Consider the following 20374-nt stretch of genomic DNA (forward strand, 5'->3'; position numbering starts at 1 on the left):
CTTGATTTCGACTCAGATTGTGATCTCACAGTCATGAGATGAAGCCCCACATGGCATCGAGCTCCATGCTGGGTGTGGAGTCTGCTTTAAGACCCTCTGTCTCTCCCGCTGCCCCGCCCCCAAATAAATAAATAAAATCTTTTTTAAAAAAGATTTTAAAAAAGAAGAAAAATAAAATGAGGAATCTGAGGCATAGGAGGTTAAGGGGTTCACTCAGTCTCATAGCTGGAAAGCCACAGACCCAGCTTCAAATGCAGCAGTTAACCCGAGACCACACACTGTACCTCTATGCTATTCTGGTCTCTCCAATAAGAGCCTCATAGGTTCTTGTGGGAATCCAATGAGAGAAAGCGTGGGAAATCACTTTATAAACATTGGAGCTGATGGTGTGGCTGGCCAAGATCTGCTGAGACAATGACAGGCAGTGGGAAAGCGACCCATGGTCTGCCACCCTCCATGAGGCCAGGGCCTCTTCCTCTGCCCTCCTGCAGCCCTGGGATTCCCCTAGATGCCTCTGATGTGAGCAGCGGGGAAGCTAGGGGACAAGCAGAACAATGAATTCGGCTCCCTTCCTGGTGGCTCAGATGCCCCGCAGAGATGCAGCCTGGAATGCTACCTCACGCTCTGGCCACACTTTTATTCTGGGCCATCATCTGGTAGAAAGGGAAGTCCTGTAGGCAACGTGACTAAGGCTGGTGAGTCATGGCCCATGTCGGCCTCCTCTCTGCACCAGCATCCGTGGCTGAGGGAGAGACTGAAGAACATGCCCCTGCCCGCCTGCACCCAGGGGCGAGGGCTGGGGGCTGGGGAAGCTAGGACTTCCCCGCAACAGATGGTTGTTGCTCGATGAAGGCAGGCTACAGTCGCTCACAGACCCTCACACACAGATACACACCCACGTGCACAGAACAGGCCCCTGTCTCGAGGAGGGGCTTGTCAGACCTTAGAGAGAGCGCTCAGTAGTTACTGGCTGACTGAATGAGTGCGTGAGTGGAAAAATAAATAATAGATCACATTTGCCAAGCACATTGCAGCTGACAAAGCATCGTCACTCCCATCGGTTCGTGTAATCCTCCAGAAAGAACGATGCGGTGGATGTCACAGTGTCTCAATTATATTCATGAAAAAACCGAAGCTCAGGGAATTAATGTCAATTTTTCAAGGTCCGGCAGGTAAGGGCCTTTACTGAATGAGTGAATGAATCAATGAATGAATGAATCAATGAATCAATGAATGAATGAATCAATGAATGAATCTGAAGGATGTTGTCCTTTCTGAATTCAGCACTGTTTCTACCATATGGGGTACTACTGTCCTCAGCCAGAGTTTAACGGTCTCCTCTAAGGAGTTGAAGTTGGAGGCAGTTATGAGAACAAGACTGTGCAGAAATGTCACCACCTCGGCTGATGCCTTTCTGTGGACAGTGACCTGTCCTCCATTCCCACCAAGCCCTTGCTCTCACGGCCATCCCAGACCACACCGGGCTGTTGGGTTGTAACATATCTGCTTATGGGCCCATCCCCCCCCTTAGCATGTGAGCTCCAGGAGCACTGAGCCTTATGCATCCTGTGCCCCAGCATCTGGCATCAACCAGATAATGAGTGAATAAATGAATGAGCTCAGGGTGCCTGGGTGTCTCAGTGGTTGTGTGTCCGACCTCGGCTCAGGTCCTGTTCTCACAGTTCGTGGGTTGGAGCCCTGCATCAGGCTCTCTGCTCTCAGCATAGAGCTCGCTTTGGATCCTCTGTCCCCCTCTCTCTGCACCTCCCCTGCTCTTGCTCTCTCAAAAATAAATAAACCTTTAAAAAATAAAATAAAATATGGGGCGCCTGGGTGGCTCAGTCGGTTGAGTGTTTGACTTCGGCTCAGGTCATGATCTCACGGTCCGTGAGTTCGAGCCCCGCGTTGGGCTCCGTGCCGACAGCTTGGAGCCTGGAGCCTGCTTCCAATTCTGTGTCTCCCTCTCTCTCTGCTCCTCCCCCACTCGCACTTTGTCTCTCTCTCTCTCTCTCTCTCTCTCTCTCAAGAATAGATAAACATTAAAATTTTTTTTTTTGTTAATAAAATAAAATAAATGAATGAGGTATGTGGCAGGCTTTCTTCCCCTATGTTCTTCAAAACAAGGAACTAGCATAGCCTGACCCCCAAGATTCTGTCCAGTGGTTTGGTAGCAAGGGAACGTGCAGGGCTGGTTCTGAAAATCCATAATCCCTGTCTTTCTCTCCCTCTCCCCTTTTTCTCTCCTTCTCTCCTCCCTCCCTTAGAAAGCCCACCAACATTCAGAAGGCTAAATATCAACAGGGCAATTTCAGCTCCCAGAGAGCAACAGGGACAAGGGCATCCCAAGGACTACACCCCGAGCAGCCCCAAAGAGCGAAATTTTCTTTCTCCCTCCAAAGGGCCCAATCGCCTGCTTCCACCCACGCCTTGGCTCTCCCGCACTCCCTCTTCTGCCTCCCCGCAGACAGCCGATGCTGCCACCCTCCCACCCAGCCCTCTGCTATCAGAGCTCTGAACACCCAAAAAGGAAAAGTGATTGTGCTGAGCGAAGACAGCGCCAGGGAGGAAGGGAAGGGCTATGTGCTGCCGGCTGACGTTCTGCAGACTGAGCTGCCTGTGTCCGTGCCAAGGGTGTGGCCGCCAGCAAAATCTGAGAGCGGAGGGAGGGAAAGAAAAATGTACTGATTTCTATGGCACATCCTGAGTCCTGTCTTCAAGTCTTATCTTACACTGAACTGAATTGGCCTCCCCAAGAGAGAGGATGAGATCAAAAGCCCAAAGATGACGGAGAACTATGGGAGGTCACACATTCATTCCACAAACATTTACTGGACACACGACGTGCCAAGCAACACACTCAGCACAAGGAATGCAGATGTGAAAGACAGCATACCTGTCCCTGGGAAATCTCACACTGAAGTGGAAGGGACAGACGTGTAAACAGGCAACCATATTGCAGTGCAATCGTGCTGAGTCATGAAGAAGAGGAATTAGATCGGTGAACACAGGAGGAGAGGCATTCTGAGGCAGCAGGAATAGCTCATAGCTCGTGCAAAGGCACGGAGGTGACAGAACCCTGCCGGCAAAAACCTAGATTTGGTGAAGCCAAGTGAAGGGTGGAGAGGAGGGATGGTCAGAGTCTGGGAGCTTTGGTCACAAATGCAAAGGAGTTCGGATATAATTTTTTTAGCTTTATTTATTTATTTTGAGAGAGACAGCATGCAAGAGGGGGAGAGGGGCAGAAGGAGGGAGAGAGAGAGAGAGAGAGAGAGAGAGAGAGAATCCCAAGCAGACTCCATGCTCAGCACTCAGCCTGATGCCAGACTCGATCTCATGAGCTGAGCTCATTTAGCTCAGGTGAGATTGCCACCTGAGCTAAAATCAAGAGTCAGACACTTAACTCAATGAGCCACCCAGGCACCCCAAGTTTGAATGTTATTTTAAAGACAGTTGGGCTTTCGTCAAAAGGTTTTAGGAGGAGGGGACCGATCAGATTTGGATTTTGGAAAAATGAATCTGGCAAGTGGAGAATGGGTCCCCAGGACCCAAGACAGGCAAGTAGGAGACCACTGAGGAAGGCAGAGTGGTAACCCAGTGGCAAATGGTGACCTAAACTTAGGGCCATTCCCATGGGAAGAAGAGAAAGATACAGATCTGTGAGGTATGTAGTCAGTCGAATTACTGGACATGGTGACCTGCCTGGAGGGGACAGAGTGAGGGACAGAGAGAAGAAGTCAATGATGCCCTGGTTCTGACTTGGGTATTGAGTGGGTCAGATGAATGGGGATGGGGAATCTGGGCAGAGGAGCACGTTTAGACAGGAAGCAGATGAGTTCAGGATGGGGTCTCTCGAGTTTCAGGCACTTGCTGACATCCAGGGGGAGATATTGGGCAGTGCAGTGGAGGTAAGGTACAGGGCTCAGGAAGGGGTCTGGACTAGAGATGAACACTTGGGAGTCAGCGTAGCTGCTGTGGTTAAAACCGTGGATGTGAATGAGATGGCCCAAGGAGAAAATGCACATCTGAGCATGTGTAGATGCCATCTTCTTGCCCACAGGCACAATGGACTGAGATAACATAGTCTGATACCTGGGTCCGAATGGATGCTCAGGAAATTGTAGTTGAATAAATACCAGGTCCAGAAAAAATTATGGGTAGTTATTTAACCTAACGTTTTGTTCCCAAACATGATCAACACCATTCCCCCTCTTTCTTTCAAAACTTTCTATCCTATCATCTCTTGATCCTGATAATTGGGAAGTCCTTCTAATGCCCACCCCGAATCCTTTCTTCCTATCAGCCTTCTAGCCTTTCCAGTCCTGAGTGCTGATTGTCTTGCTTGCTATATTCACCAGCTGCTCATCCTCTCTCTCTGCCTCCTACATGCTCCCTTGTCTGATATTTTTAAACTGTTTTATTTTCAGACACTATTCGTCACTGCCATCAGCTGCCTATTTGAGGTATTTTCATCAAATATTGTATTGATGTAATTAAAACATAACTTTCTGTGGAGGAAAACAATAGCACAAGTAATCCAAAAATGATCACTTTAAATGATTGCTAATTGGAAAGCTACGTTGGTCCTTGCATCCGAATATAGGTATGTTAGATATTCCAAAAATCAAATTCAAGCAAAATGGCCATCTAAGGGGAATTGATGTAAGAGGAAGTTGCCTAGAAACTGCCCAACTGTTTCATCCCTAGGGCGTCAACGCAGCACTCAGCTTTCTATCCATCCGTCTTTATATCCACTAATTCATTCCATCTATCCATCTTCCAAGTCATCCATTCATCCATCTATCTCTTGACACATCTGCCGGAATCAGGGAAGGCTTCACAAGAAAGGGTCTTGAAAGAGAAGGGAGATTGGAAGGTGGGTAGTCTTACCTCTCACAGAGACATAGGCTATACCTCCTAAGGTATAGGCTTCTCCTGGGCATGGGGAATCTACCCATGAGACTTTAAACCACATCACCTCTCTTGGCCTCATGTGTTTAATAGATCAAAGGATTGTATTAGTGGTTTTCTAACTCCGTTCCATTGAATGTAGGGCAACCAACTGCCCCAGTCTGCCCATGTCTAGCAGATTTCTTGGGATGTGCGACTTTCTAAAGTCAGGAGGCAGGAAAGAGGGGTGGGGAGTGGGGACAGGACTTGGAAAGAAGGACAGTCCAGGGGGCTCAGAGCCCCCATTTGCACTCTAACTGGATCAGCCATGACTTGTCCTACATACTGAGCTTCTATGTTAGATTTTGTTTGAAGAAATGTTCTCATTGCTTTTTTTTTTTTTTTTTAAAGTCTGGAAAAACACTGGACTAAATGATCTCTAGTGGTCATGCAGTCTTTTAAAATTAAAATTATATATCTGTGTGGAGCCGATTTTTTTTAACTCTCTCTCTTTTCCATGATTCTGACTTGGCTTTTTTCCTTTGTCTGGAAAGTACTTTGGCTCAAACATCTTCTTCTTTTTAGGACTTCTAGAAGCTCTAGAATAAATGAGAAAAGACTAAACTTAAACATGGTTGAGGTTTGGGGTTTTTTTTAATGTTTATTTATTTTTGAGAGAGAGAGAGAGAGAGAGAGCACAAGCGCAGGGGAGGGGCAGAGAGAGAGGGAGACAGGATCCAAAGCAGGAATGCAGGGCTCGAGCCCATAAACCATGAGATCATGACCTGAGCCTAAGTTGGACACTTAACCAACTGAACCACCCAGGCACCCCAAACATGGTTGAGTTTTAACATCCATAGCATCTCAGACCAACCTGCAGGAAGGCATCCCTCATTTTATGCCTTTCTCCCTCTCAACTCCCATACCAGTCATTCTGAAGTTATATCTCTGGGAGTAAATTCAGGAGACAGTGGAGGGTGATAATATATTGGCCTAAAGAGCCCCCTCTTGTTTTAGGGTGGAACAGAGAGCTGAGAGGGGACCAGGAGAAGCTGTTGGAAACAACCCAGCTCCTCCTCACCCCAGATGCTTCTGGCAGCTCTAATTGAGGCCTGCCACAGGGAGAGAAGCCAGCTGCAAATTGCATTCATCAACGAATTACGGCAATTACAGCCCCAGCCCCAGCGTAATGGGGGCAACATGTCCAGCCAGGCAGTTCCTTGCCCTGATTCAGAGATGCCAAATGCTTTGGGCTGCCAGGGTCATTTTCCCCAGTCCGGACCCCAGACTTTATCCTAGCCCCATACCCTGCCTTCAGATGATATACCAAAGGATAGTTATATCCCATGAACTTCTCCAGGTGCTTCCCCCAACCCTTCACTGAAGTTCACCCAGCAATCTAGGTCCGGTTCCCGTTGCTGTTCTTTTTATTTTTTTTTATGTGTATTTTTTTTTGAGAGTGAGACAGAGCACAAGCAGGGGAGGGGCAGAGAGAGAGGGAGACACAGAAGCCAAAACAGGCTCCAGGCTCTGAGCTGTCAGCACAGACAGAGCCCAACAGGGGGCTCGAACTCACAAACTGTGAGATGGTGACCTGAGCTGAAGTCAGATGCTCAACCAAATGAGCCACCCAGGCACCCCCCCACCCCCTCCCTGTTGCTGTTCTTTAAGCTGAATTTCCTTCAGATTTGGTTCCTGGGAGAACTGATTTGCTGACATTTCAAGAGGCCTGTTAAGGATGCTCTCCTTGTTGGCATCGGACCAGCTCAGTTCATCTGTCCCTCCTGCCCACCCTGACAACACAAAGCCAAGGCTAGGGTGAGGTTCGGATGAAACCTGTGGAGGTGTAGTGGAAGTGTCACCTCCCAGAAGGAGAGGTATGCGGCCACCCACACCTGTCCACAACTGCTTCCTCACTCCCTTCCCTGGAGCCAGCAGCTCTGGTTTCAACAACATGAGGGTGTGTGTGTGTGTGTGTGCGTGTGTGTGTGTGTGTGTGTGTGTGTGTGGTGACATGCCACAGGAGGACGTGAAGGACGTAACACTGGACCCTCTCTTTGTCATTTTGGGTGTAAAAGTGCAGCTAAATGCCCTCAAAGAATGCCCTTTTTCTCTCTCTTGCTTTTTGCCTCAGAATCCTGGCACCTCTACAAACCAGGCTGTGCCAGAGAAGAAGTTTCAGAAATCAGGCCATCCGTCTCCCAGTTTGGGCAGAAACAATCATCTCTTCCTCTCCGTCAGTCTCTGTGTGACTTTGGGAGGGGGTCAGAGAAAGGAGGCGTCTCTTCTGTTCTGAAGTCTCTAAGGAAGCCAGCCCTGATCCCACCCTTCCCTTCCAGGGAATGTATCCTGTGATGTTTAAGTAGGAGCCAAGCCCGGAGAATGAATTTCTCCTGAACTGTCCTTTCTGCTGGAGAGGTGAGGATGCACACACCCAGGAAAGGGAGGGGCCCAAGAGGAGGGGTGCGGTTCAAAAGTGCCCTGGCGCACCAGGGCTTTCTGCCTAGGGGAGCAGTGGGGCTCCACTGACCCGCTGGAAAGGAAAGAGGTCAAAAGGATGACTCAGTAGCCCCAGCTTCCTGTAGGCTCTCGAAGAAACTCAGCATTTTATCTTGAGTTTCAGATAAATCTCCAGAAGGGAGAGGGCAGCATCAAAGGCAGGAACAAAGGGCTGGTGTCAGGATTGAGTTGGGGGGTGAGGGGGGAGAGACAAAGAACCAGACCAAGGGCAGATAAGGGCTGAGGCTGAGGCCAAGAGTAGAAAGAGAACTGGGTTGCCAAACAAGGACAGCAGTCAGGACTCAGGCTTGCCCAGGGCAGCTCTCCCTTCTCGGTCTCCGCCCTGAGTGGATGCCCTTGATGCCTCGCCCAGATTCCCTCCACTGACTCCGACTATTGGTCCCAAAGTCTCCTGGTTGCTCCTTCTCTAGAGACTTGAGCAAGCGGCAGCCAATTAGCTGACTGAAGGGGTCTAAAAGGCTAGGCTCTCTGCCTCTGGGGGGGATCCTTTCTGAGGTGAATTTCTCCAACCAGAGCTTCCCCACAGGATCAAGCTGACATTAGACTCCAACTGTGAGAGTACATCCTTGTGTAGCCCCTCCCCTGTTCCCTCCTGCTTCCCTCCCTCCCTTCCCCCCCCCCCCCCACCGAAAATTTGCCTTCAGTAAACCATGTGCCCACTGAATCCCTGTCTCAGGCTCTGCATCCAGGAAACCAGATCCAGGACGCCTTCCTTGTGTACAAATCACACCTTAGCTCCGGTGCCTAGGATGGTGTGGCTATGCACAATAATGCTAACTATTATATTGTATATGGTTGTTTGAAAGGAGTCATTGGAGCACGTGGGTGGCTCAGTCGGTTAAGTGTCTGACTCGATCTCATTTCAAGTCATGATCTCACGGTTTGAGGGATCGAGCCCCGAGTTGGGCTCTGCCCTGATAGTGCACAACCTGCTTGGGATTCTGTCTCTCTTCTCTCTCTGCCTCTGCTGTCTCTCTCTCTCTCTCTCTCTCTCTCTCTCTCTCTGTCTCAAAATTAAAAAATAAACTTAAAAATAAAAATGGAGTGATCGACTGGACGAATGCTCAGGATGGGAGATAAATGGGTAAGGGTTTTATTGTAGGACTGTCCTCCCCCCACCACACACACACACAGTGTCACACACAAGGTGTTAACCTGATCCCCTTGGCTCATCCCAGTACATCTTGTCTGCATCTAGGCCACCTGCTTATGTATGTGCAAACTCAGGGGCAGATAATCCAGTTTGTGGATTATCCAGACCCCTAGCTGGCATCTTCCCATTGCCTGCCTGAGCCCCTCTCTTTGTTCCAGGATTTTTGTGCAGGGGAGCACGTGGGAGGTGGGGGGTGGGGGTGAAGGGGGCGCATAGGGTTGGGCAGAAGAAGGCAGAGGGAGGGCAAGATGATGAAAGCTCAGTCAACACTGCTATTACTGTCACAGCCATCTGGTGAGAGATCAGAAACTACTGGATAAAATCACATCAGGATTTTTGTGTGGATTCCAGGTAGCTGGGCTCCACATGAAATAGATATTTAAAGGGCTTTAATAGGGGCGGGGCACCTGGGTGTCTCAGTCGGTTGAGCAGCTGAGCGTCTGACTTCGGCTCAGGTCATGATCTCATGGTTCGTGGGTTCGAGCCCCTCCTCAGGCTCTGTGCTGACAGCTCAGAGCCTGGAGCCTGCTTCGGATTCCGTGTCTCTCTCTCTCTCTCTCTGCCCCTTCCCTGCTCACATTCTCTCTCTCTCTCTCTCAAAAATAAACATTAAAAAAATTTTTTAAATAAATAAAGAGCTTCTATGGGGCACCTGGCTGGCTCAGTTGGTGGAGCATGAGACTCTTGATCTTGGGGCTGTGAGTTTGAGCCCCATGTTGGGTGTAAAAGTTACTTAAAAAATAAATAAATATAAATAAATAAATAAATAAATAAATAAATAAATAGCTGTTTATAGAGTGAAAACACCCTGAAAGAAGCTAGGGAAATCACCTGCTAATAACTAGGTTGGCATCATTGAGAGTCAAAGTTTGAGAAGATGTTTTAAGATAACTCAAGATATGCCAAGTCTTCACCTATCCTAAAAGCTCTTCTGATTTCAGAAGAAAAGAAGAACTGCGGATCTCCCATTCTTTTCCCCATACTGCTCCTTCCCCCAAATATTTGGACCTGCATTGTCAGTAGAAGTTGAATATGAACCATATCTGTAATTACAGAATTTCTGGTAGCCATATTTTTTTTAATTTTTTTTAACGTTTATTTGTTTTTGAGACAGAGAGAGACACAGCATGAACGGGAGAGGGGCAGAGAGAGAGGGAGACACAGAATCGGAAACAGGCTCCAGGCTCTGAGCCATCAGCCCAGAGCCCGACGTGGGGCTCGAACTCGCGGACCGCGAGATCGTGACCTGAGCTGAAGTCGGACGCTTAACCGACTGAGCCACCCAGGCGCCCCAGCCATATTTTTTAAAGGTAAATAAAAACAGGTGAAACTAATCTTAGTGAAGTATTTTCTTTTTCTTTTTCTTTTTCTTTTTTTTTTTTTTTTGATGTTTATTTTTGAGAGACAGAGCATGAGCAGGGGAGGGGCAGAGGGGGGGAGACACAGATTCCGAAGCAGGCTCCAGGCTCTGAGCTATCAGCACAGAGCCCGAGGCGGGGCTTGAACCCACGAACCACGAGATCATGACCTGAGTCAAAGTTGGACACTTAACCGATTGAGCCACCTAGGCACCCTTATTTCCTTTTTTATTTTTTTTAAACAAAGTATTTTATTTAACCCAATTAACCAAAAATTATCATTTCAACATATACTCTACATAAAAAGTATTAATGTGGGGCGCCTGGGTGGCGCAGTCGGTTAAGCATCCGACTTCAGCCAGGTCACGATCTCGCGGTCCGTGAGTTCGAGCCCCGCGTCAGGCTCTGGGCTGATGGCTCAGAGCCTGGAGCCTGTTTCCGATTCTGTGTCTTCCTCTCTCTCTGCCCCTCCCCCGTTCATGCTCTGTCTCTCTCTGTCCCAAAAAAAAAAATAAATAAAAAACGTTGAAAAAAAAATTAAAAAAAAAAAAAAAAAAGTATTAATGAGATATTTTGCATTATTTTCTCTAACTCTTCAAAATCTGTTGTATTTCACACTTAGAGCATATCTCAGTTCAGTTCAGCCGCATTTCCAGTGCTTGGTCACCACGTGTGGCTGGTGGCTACCATATTGGACAATGCAGGTCTAGAGTTCCTTGGGGGGGTCCCTTTTCTGTCACCAGCCCCACACTCAGCTCCTCTGGGGTAGAAGAATGGGAGTCTAGTTTGACTATCCTGGGGTGACCTTGGGAGGAGCTGAGGTAGGAGAGTGGTAAACAGACTCTGGGGAGCGTCCTAGGTCAGAAAACTAATTACTGGGAAGGGAGGAACAAAACTATGTCCATTAAACTTCAGACTCAAGTCTTTTCTCCTGAGTTCTCTCCTAGAGCCAAGAAAGTGCTCCAAAGCCCATGGTCCTCCAAGTGCCTTGTTAATCCAAATATTTAACTTGGATTCCAAATCTGCTTCTTTTCCTCACCTCTTCCAGGAAGGCTTCCCAGATAAACTCTCCCACTTTGCTTGATAACTTTTCTCCTGGTTGCTGTCAGTATTTATAGAGTAAAATCACTTCTTCACTGAGGTGATACCTTAATTCTCCAAACCTTGAATGGACACCCCACATTCCACAGATATGAGATGAGGCCCTACAGTGTGCCCACCACTGTCCTAAGGATGCAGTAGTGAACAAAATGAATCAGGGCTGTCCTCCTAGAATGAATGGCCTGGAGATGAGGGCACACAGCCAACAAACTTAAAAAAACAAACAAACGAATAAGGTACTTTCAGAAAGTGATAAAATGAAGGCAGAAAGATCATGAAGGAGTTCCCCAGCCCACCTTGTACTGAGAATCATAGAAAGTGAACCAGAGGGGTGCCTGAGTGGCTCAGTCGCTTAAGCATCCACGTCTTGGTTTAAACTCAGGTCATGATCTCACAGTTTGTGAGTTCAAGCCCCGCATCAGGCTCTGCACTGACAGCGTGGAGCCTGTTTGGGATTTTGTCTCCCTGTCTCTCTGTCGCTCCCCTGCTCTCTCTCTCCCTCTCTCTCAATCTCTAAAAAATAAGTAAATAAATGTTAAAAAAAAAAAAGAAGCAGAAGCAGAAGAAAAAGAAAAAGAAGAAAAGAAAAAAAGGGGCACCTGGGTGGCTCAGTCAATTGAGTGTCCAACTTCGGCTCAGGTCATGGTCTCATGGTTCACGAGTTCAAGCCCCGCGTCCCAGTTCTGTGCTGACAGCTCAGAGCCTGGGGCCTGCTTCGGATACTGTGTCTCCTTTTCTCCGCCACTCCCCTGCTTGTGCTCTGTCTCCCTCTCTCTCTCTCTCAAAAATAAATAAACATTTATAAAAAGAAAAAAAAAAGTGAACCAGAAAAGATCCAATACTGTCTACTTAACCCCCTCACTTTACAGATAGGTAGACTGAGGCCAACGGTGGGGTACTTTCTGAGGTGCTGTCTGGTCAGACTGGTGGCTCTGTTCCTCCCCCCCTCAGCCTGGAAGAGTTCCAGAGAGTGAGTAAGCAGTTCTGCCTTCTCACTCCCTAAGGATAAGAGTCAGCATCTGGAATGGAAGGCAATGGATAATCTTGCAAAAACAAACACAGTCAAAAGCACAAAACCTTACTCTCAGCAATCTTTAAAACCCAGCTGTCATCCCTGGGCAACTCCACCAAAGTGCTCACCAGATTTCATAGGAGGGGGTGGAGGAGCTCAAGAGATAAGCCCTCCTGCCTTCCCCACCCCATTCTGCAGGGGCACCGACTGAAGATTAGCCCAGGCGCCTGAATGGACAGACAAGTGGTGTCCCAAACAGCCCAGAGTGGTCAACGTATCTAATACTTCAGGCTTCTGTTCCAGGAGTCCATACTCTAAAGCAGCTGGTGGGGGTCCCCACCAGAAGAGTAAGTAAGGGTCACCCTGGGGGAGGCCCAAGGTCTCAGTGGCCCTTCTGCCAACTGAAGAGCTCCTCTCCATGCTCCCTTTAGAGCATTCACTTCTTGTCTCAGCCCGACTCCCTCCCTGACTCGCCAGGATTTATTTCAGGAGATGTTTCGCCCACTCTGCCTGACGTCTGTGAGAAGCTGGGTGCTGAGGGAGTCCTCACCATCTGCCCCCCTCCGCCATCAGCCAGGCAGCCCCCCTGGGGCTCAGTTCCCAGACCAGGAAAGTCAGCCCAAGCTCACTCCCACGCCTGCAAATTCTCTGCCAGGTGGCTGGTGGTTTTATTTCTTATCTCCCCAAAAGCAAGGGCATTATAACGTCCACCCCCATACACACCCCCCTCCTCAGCTTGAAGAGTCCTTGAAATCTGGGGACGGAGGATGACGGGGCTGGATTAAAGTTCCTTACCCCCAAACCCTCTCTACATACACATTTTAGCAGTGCCTATGAAAATCTGAGCTACATAGACCCTTTGATACAACGATTACATGTCTAGGGATTTATCTTACAAGAAATAGGTGCAAGGGGGCGCCTGGGTGCCTCAGCATCAGTTAAGCATCCGACTTCAGCTCATGTTATGATCTCATGGTTTGTGGGTTTGAGCCCCGTGTCAGGCTCTGCGCTGAAAGTGTACAACCTGCTTGAGATTCTCCCTCGTGCGCGCGCTCTCTCTCTGCCCCTCCCTGACTTGTGCTTTCTATCTCTCTCAAAATAAATAAACTTAAAAAAAATATATATGTGCAAGGTGGTCCATTGCTATGGACACACTATGAATGTAACAAAAGGATTTAATTAAGAAATGATGGTACATTCATACAGTGGGATCTCTTGTAGTCATTAAAAAGAATGAGAAAAATCTGTATGTCCCAACATTGAATGATGCCCAAGACATAAATAAGAAAAGTGAAACTGTACTACATATGCCTTCTGTAATTCCCCGTGTGGTTGTATAGAAATACATACCTCTTTTGTATATGTAGAGAAAAAAATATCTGAAAGACTATGTATAAAAACCTGTCCCTGACATTCAGCTAACTCTGAAATTTAGATTATGGTGTTCTTCGTTTTCTTAAGTTTCTTTCACAAAAAGATCTATTATTTTTGTAATCAGGCAGAGGAGGGAAAGAACAGTAAAAAATTTTTGAAAAAAAATTTTTTTTAAGGAAGGAAGAACAAATCCTCTCCTCTGGTTTAGCCAGGGGAGGAGGTCCCATGATTTCCACCCACAAATGCCCCAGCTGATGGCCTTGTAAGTGATGTGCGGCTACAGACTACCCACCCTTTACAGCCCAGTGCTGGCCTGGGTCTCCCTTACTGCCTTCACTCCCTCCCTTCCCACTGGCCTCCATTCAAAGCAGGCCTGTGCTCTCCTGTTGGAGAACACACTGTCCCGTGTACCCCGGGTGCCTCAGTGGAATCTGTGCCTCCCAATCCTTGCTGGAGATGTCCATCTCAAGGAAGACTTAGGGTGATACACGGTCAGCATGAAAGGAGGGTGGGGACTTCTGGCCAGATTTGAGGCCAGAGTTCTGCTGGGCTTCAGAGATAAAGCTTCTAAACTCCTCAGGAAAGGGACGGGGAACGGAAAGCTGGCCCTTAAACTAATCAGGGAGGGGACCGAGGGAGGAAAGAAGGGAGGGAAGGGGAGGTCGGAGTTCTGAGTTGCTAGACTTTTGCCTATCTCCTATCTGTCTGGCCCTGGGAGGACGAAGAGTCAGCCTGAGAGGAAGGATCTGGATGTGCCACCGAGTAGCTGTGTGTCCTTGGGCAAGTTGCTGCCCCCTCTGGGTCTTAGAGATTTCTTTCCTTCCTCTTTGTTTTTTCTCTTCCTGGAGCACATTCAGCATAGCAGGACTGGAGAGGGTTTGGGAAGATGAGGGACCACTGCTATCTTTGCTTGGGGACGGGCAACGCACCAGGCAAAGTGCCCAGTTGAATTTTACCATCCAGCTTGTGTGGGGAGAGGAGGTGGCTGGTGGGGGGAGGGCAGCCCAAACTCTGGGCCCATTGGCTTCTTTCAACTCCACCCATAGCCATCCAGCCCCCAAACACCACTCCGGGCCCCCTGAGACCCTCTACCCTCAGCATCTCCTCAACATCCATCTCAGAGCCTCAAAGAAATTCTACTTGATAAAGAAGCTAGGACAAGGAAACTACAGCCTACCCTCAACCTTGATCCCACCCCCATTCCAACCCTGTGGCCCAGATCTCAAAGCGTACAGAATCTCTGGGGCAGGATGGACCAAGACAGGAGGCTGATTCCGAAACTCCTGACCTTCCACCCAACCAGAATGGAGCTTTCTAACCAGAATCTTCCAGTGCTCCCCTCTCCCCACAATCCCTTCAAAGCAGCTGGCTTCTCCATCTCACTCTCTCTGCTAATACCTCTTCTTCCACCCCCATCGGCTGGTCAGGCCAGAGGGATGTGGGGAAGAGGGGGGACATCCGCAGGTCTGCTGTGGACCATGGCCCTTGCCTGGGGCTGGAGCTTGGGTGAGCAGACAACAGTTCTCATCAGATAGGGAGGTCAGGTGGTTGGCGGAACCAGAACCAGGGGTTGGCCCCATGGAGGCCCCTCTGCTGGGGGGTGGGAGGGGGAGACATGTGTAGGTTCTTCCAGATCTGGAGACCTCAGTCCCCCAGGTGACCAGAAATGGAGAAAAGATGTCCTTTTGAGACAAAAGACCATTATTGGGGTGGATTGGGGAGAGAAGATCTCCTACCAAGGCAGGCCCCTCTAACCAGGTCCTCTCTAGTCTGTTCCTGGGCTGCAGGAGAGGACTCTGCCCTGAGGACTGAGTGAGATGAGTCACAAGCGTGTGCAGAGAGGGGCCAGGTAGCACGTGTGCCCGGCAGAACCAGCCCAGCAGCTCTGTCGAGCAGGCCCCGCACTGACGCACACTTGGGCACCCTTCCGGATCGATGCATACCCACCCGCATCCTGCCAGCCGTGAAGGGGAGACAAATCTGAACTGGCCCAGATTCCACAGCAAAACTCAGCTTCTGCTGGCCCTCGCTAGGAAGAAGCAAGTTCCTTAGAAAGTCTTCCCGCAGGATAGGACTGCCAGCACCTTCTCGTCCTCCCTACGTTGTTTATTTGATTCTGGAGTGGGGACTCAAACCCGCTCTGGGGATCCCATGTTTGCACAAAGGGTAAGGCTGAGGAACTGAAGGGCTGAGGACTGGAAAGAATTGTGCTTGGTATTTATTCACTACTCCCACCCCGGCTTAAGAGGGTCTGATTGTTCATCATCTCAGACTCAGCTGGCCCTGGGTTTGGTGGAGGGGACGGATTTGAAAGTCTGGGCAGAGGCCCTCGGCCTCTAAAACATTAGCATTTTATTCTTATCACTGCTCTTGGTGGCCTACACCTTCCCCCTCCTCCCCGGGGGGTGGGGGGGTGAGAGTCTAGCAGTCCACATTCCCACCAGGCACAAACACCCACTGCTACTACAGCCCCTCTGGTGGGAACAGCTACCATTCCCAGAGCTGAGCAACTCACGGCTTAGTCACCAGGGCCAGGCTGGCTCAATCCAGCCCAGGCCTCCCCAGCACCAGCCGCTGCCACTGCCGCCACTGGTGAGTTGCAGTCAGCAGGACTGAGCACACAGAGATGGCTTAAAGCCAGGAAGGAATTACTTTCCATTCTCACAGGATCCCCAAGGTGGAAAAAAAAATCAGATCAGCCTGATCTGGGAATGGGGTGGGGGGGGGGAGGGGAGGGATTTGCTGGGGAGTGGGGGAGGATGAGAACAGAATGGCTCCTTGAGGATTTACCTATATAGACCTAGAAGTGTCCCCAAGGACCAGCTGGTATGAGGGGCAAGTAAGAGCCAGAGGAGGAGGGGAGGGGAGGAAAGCAGGAGAAAGAAGGGGTACCCCCAAAACTGCAGAAATCAGGTAATAGCTTGGGAGGTGGGAGGGCGTTTCAACTCCATCTACAATTTCCACCAGCCATCCCATAAACACACAATCTAATTTTTAGAGGAGTGTTTCCTTTGCAAGTTCAGCTTCAAGATAGGCTCCCCCTCCCCATTCCTGCCACCCACATAGAAATCCAGGACTACTCCTGGGGCTAGGTAAGGAGAGAGAAAAATGCCAGACCAAGGTCAGAGCTACAGCATCATCAGTCTTTAATAACTTATATGCAAATGCTAAAAAATAGTTAATAATAATACAGAGGACACACACAGCTTATAAAAACAGTTGTGGATCTACAAATGTGGAGGGGTTCTTGGCACATTCACACAGACACAAAAATAAAGACTATTGTGACTAGCATCCCTAGAAAAGCAGCCTGCAGAGACACCCCAGTTTGGGGGGGGGGGGTCAGGGGAGGGATAACCCTCATTCATCCCAGATGCATTCTCCAAACAACCTTCTTTTGCCCCAAAACATATCTAATCGAAAAGCCAGAGAAGAAAAAGAAGAAATGGGGTCGAGGTAGAGTCACAGTTTACATTTAAGCCTCCCCAGTCCTGCAGCCCCCATTTCTCCGGAGGTGAGGATGCGGGAAGGACATGAGACCTCCCCTCTCCCATCCCCTCCCCAGTGCTGCACCAAAACAGGACCCCCAATGTGCTCCTTGGTCCTTCACTGAGGTGGACAGGTCCCGCACCCCAGAGCTGAGTGACGGGCCGCACGCTCTGCCTGGCTGTCCAAGTGTGGAGACCCCTACTGCTGAGGAGGGGACAGCCTCGGGTCACCGTCTCTTCTTGCCTACCCGGGCTGCCTTCTTCCTCTTGAGGATCATCTCATACAGGCGTTCAAGGCCCGGCTGCAAGCCCAGCCCATCCACAGCGCTGCAGCCTTGCACGTGGGTGAGCGTGGCTGCCGCAAGCTCTCGCACTGCAAGCCTCTTCTCAACCTCTGCCGCGCTCAGTGCCCCAGGCTGATCCTGCTTGTTGGCCAGCACCAGCACAGGCACACCCTGGTTGTCCGATGCCCGGCTGATTCGGTGCAGCTCCACCTTGGCCTCCTCCAGGCGCTCAGCCTCGGTGGCATCCACCACAAACACCAGCCCATCTGTCCGACGTGTGTAGGAGCGCCACAGGGGCCGCAGCTTCTCTTGCCCCCCAACATCCCACACTTGGAAGGTGATGCTGCGGGACCCTCCCAGGGGCACCCGGATCTTCTCTGTGTTGAAGCCTTTGGTGGGGACGCTCTGGACAAACTCCTTGAACTTGAGGCGGTAAAGGAGCGAGGTCTTTCCTGCAGAGTCCAACCCAATGACCACGACGTGCAGGGCCTGGAAGTGGGGCAAGAAAGAGGAGGCAGCGGGCGCCATCTCTGTCAAGTGGTTCCCCATGGTGAGCTGCAGCTAAGGTACAGGTCTTGGGGCACACGGTAGAAGCAAGGACAGAAGCAAGGACGTGGCTTCGATCTGCAGGCTCTGGAGACCACAGCTGGGTTATCTGAATAAGGAAAGGTCATGGGAGAAAAAGGGGGACATTTAACAATAAACACGAAATTTGCAACTTCTAGATCCTTTCCTAAATCTGCCGCCCATCCTTCTTTTTTAAAATTCCATGTTTTGTTTTGTTCTGTTTTGTTTTTTAAGCATAAGCAGCTACAAGTGTAACAGAGGTGCTCCCGTCTCTCAGGGGCGATGAGACCTAGAGAAACCCCCGGGTCCTGGACACAGGTGGGGGGGTGAGACCTCGACGGTTGGCTTCCCAAGCCTCTTCCCCGAGCTCTCGTGGCGCGGTAGCAGGCGCACAGACCCTTATTCCCCAGGCGAAAATCTTCGCAGGAATGGGCAGGTCGGGCAGAGCTCCCAAATTAAGAGTTAGGGTACGGGCGCTGAGAACAGAGAGTAAGGCCCGTTCCCACCAGCCCTCCACGTCCCCAGGCAGTTGACACGCCTCTCCTTACACCGCGACCCCCCTTCCCACCGTCCCGTAACACTTCGCCTGGCTCGGATCGCCGACTCCAGCTCCCCAGGTCCCGCACCAGGGCCACCTCAGCACCGCCAGAACAGCCCCTTTACCTTCCGTCAGCGGCACTCTCCCCGCGTCTCTCCGGACTAGCCACCCGACTCCAAGCGAACCACCCCGGTGGCCGCCGCCTGCGCGCCGCCACCGCGCCGCCACCGCCGCCACTGCGGAGCGGTCCTGGGACTCGTCCTTAAAACCCCCCTTGACGTCACGCAGCCTGGGCCAATCAGCAGTCCCGCGGCAGCGGGGAAGGGCGGGGAGGGGCGGGGCAGGGAGATACGTGCACTGCAACCCAGACAACACATGGATGGACGTCTGGTCAATTGGTGACCGTTTTATTTGATCTCTTCTACCATATTCTAATATTTGGAGGTAAACTCGGGATGGAAAATGGGAGAGACAAATGTGGCAGCGTTTAACTAGGAAGGAGAGGCGAAGAGTTTAGTACTCTATATCACGGCATCCTCCTCCCCCAGAGAGAGAGAGAGAGAGAGAGAGAGAGAGAGAGAGACTCCACATGTACACTCCCTCCGCCAGGGTCTACTGGAGACACTGACGAATCTTACTTCTTTATCTTTCCTAAGTCAGTGTTCAAACCTGTGTAAACCTGGAACCTCATAAGACAGCTTAAGCCTAAACCCATTACCACTGTTTATCCTCACAGCAGCCCGTGAGGTGGGGACTGGTGCTGTCTGCATTCTACGGGGAAAGAAAATTGCGAAGGGTTCAGTGACTTGTCTTAAGGTCGCCTAGTCAGGAAGTGGCTAACCTAGGAACTGAGTCTGGTCTGGGCCCCTGATGGCATAGCTATCCGTTCTCTCTCATTAAGGAGGCTATAGGTTAGGCATCCTGAGCAGAAATCCTTCAGGTGCTGGTTAGAGTGCTGACCAGAAGCAGATACCCCAAGGGCCCCCTTGTTCAAATAGTTAAAGAGAGAATTCTTCACTCCATAGGACTTTATTGACCTCATTCATACTGTGTGCTCTGCCAGAGAGACTATGGGAATATAGCCTGGCCTCATAGGGTTCACACTCTAGTGAAAAAAAAAAAACAAAACAAACAAAACAAACTAAGACTGGCCACTGCAAGGAACACTGGACCTTTGTAAATCTGAGATATGTCCTTGTAGGACTTCAGAGGAGAGACAGACAGTGTGAACTGGAAGCTTTTGGAAAGGTTTCTGTAAGTTAATGAGTCCTGTGTGGGATTGGTGAGGAAGGGACAGGATTGAGTGGCATCCCCCCCAGCCATTTCAGCCTGATACACTCCAGGCAGCCCTTAAAAGGAGATGTCACCAGGGGACAGTGTGACCAAAAGGATATCAGTGATGACCCTCAGGGAGGTAGGTTAAACTGAAGGAGGAGAGGAAGATCAAGGGAGAATAAGATTGTGACTTGAATATTTCCATTTTTGCCAGGAGGCTGGATTCTTACATTTATTATGTGATTCAATATTAAGCTATTTTAAAGGTTATATTTTAGGGAGATCAGAAAAAGAGTGGCGGAGGGGGTACCTGGGTGGCTCAGTCAGTTAAGCATCTGACTTCAGCCCTGGTCATGATCTCACGGTTTGCGGATTCGAGCCCTGAGTTGGGCTTTATACTGACAGTGAGAAGCCTGCTTGGGATTCTGTGTCCCTCTCTCTAGGCCCCTTCCCCTTGCGTGCACTCTCTCAGGCTCACGCACTCTGTCCCTCAAAATAAATAAACTTTTAAAAATGTTTAAAAAGGAAGAAAGAAAGAAAGAAAGAAAGAAAGAAAGAAAGAAAGAAAGAAAGAAAGAAAAAGAGTAGGGGAAGTCACAGCTAGACGGGAGGACCTAGCCGTTTCCTGCCTGCTAACCTCCCATCTGTTTAGCACCAGACTGCCTTGTGACCTCCTTCTTCCCCTCCCTCCTACAGACCCAGCCACCTGATGTCCCAGCAACGCAGGGAGCCTCCCTGAATCCCTGAAAACATCAAGACCTTAGGAAATTAGCATCACGTTCCATGTTAGTGTGTGGCAGATTGCCACTGGAGCTAA

The 20374-nt window shown here is 49.9% G+C and overlaps 1 protein-coding gene across 1 annotated transcript; it reads right to left on the reverse strand.

Moving 5' to 3' along the window:
- Window positions 1–16527: 16527 nt before the first annotated feature.
- Window positions 16528–18502, reverse strand: ARL4D (ADP ribosylation factor like GTPase 4D). The gene is made up of 2 exons (XM_019434922.2): window positions 18408–18502; window positions 16528–17832 (listed from the first exon to the last, which is right to left on the reverse strand). The coding sequence occupies exon 2, from the start codon at window positions 17724–17726 to the stop codon at window positions 17121–17123; it is 606 nt and encodes a 201-aa protein (XP_019290467.1). The 5' UTR covers window positions 17727–17832; window positions 18408–18502; the 3' UTR covers window positions 16528–17120.
- Between the last annotated feature and the right edge of the window lie 1872 nt (window positions 18503–20374).

The sequence above is a fragment of the Panthera pardus genome, unplaced genomic scaffold, assembly GCF_024362965.1.
Source record: "Panthera pardus isolate Hobbes unplaced genomic scaffold, ASM2436296v1 HiC_scaffold_3, whole genome shotgun sequence".
NCBI lineage: Eukaryota > Metazoa > Chordata > Mammalia > Carnivora > Felidae > Panthera > Panthera pardus.

Bases quoted from the DNA above. Each gene is read 5' to 3' on its own strand.
- ARL4D (XM_019434922.2), bottom strand. From the start codon at position 17,726: ATGGGGAACCACTTGACAGAGATGGCGCCCGCTGCCTCCTCTTTCTTG.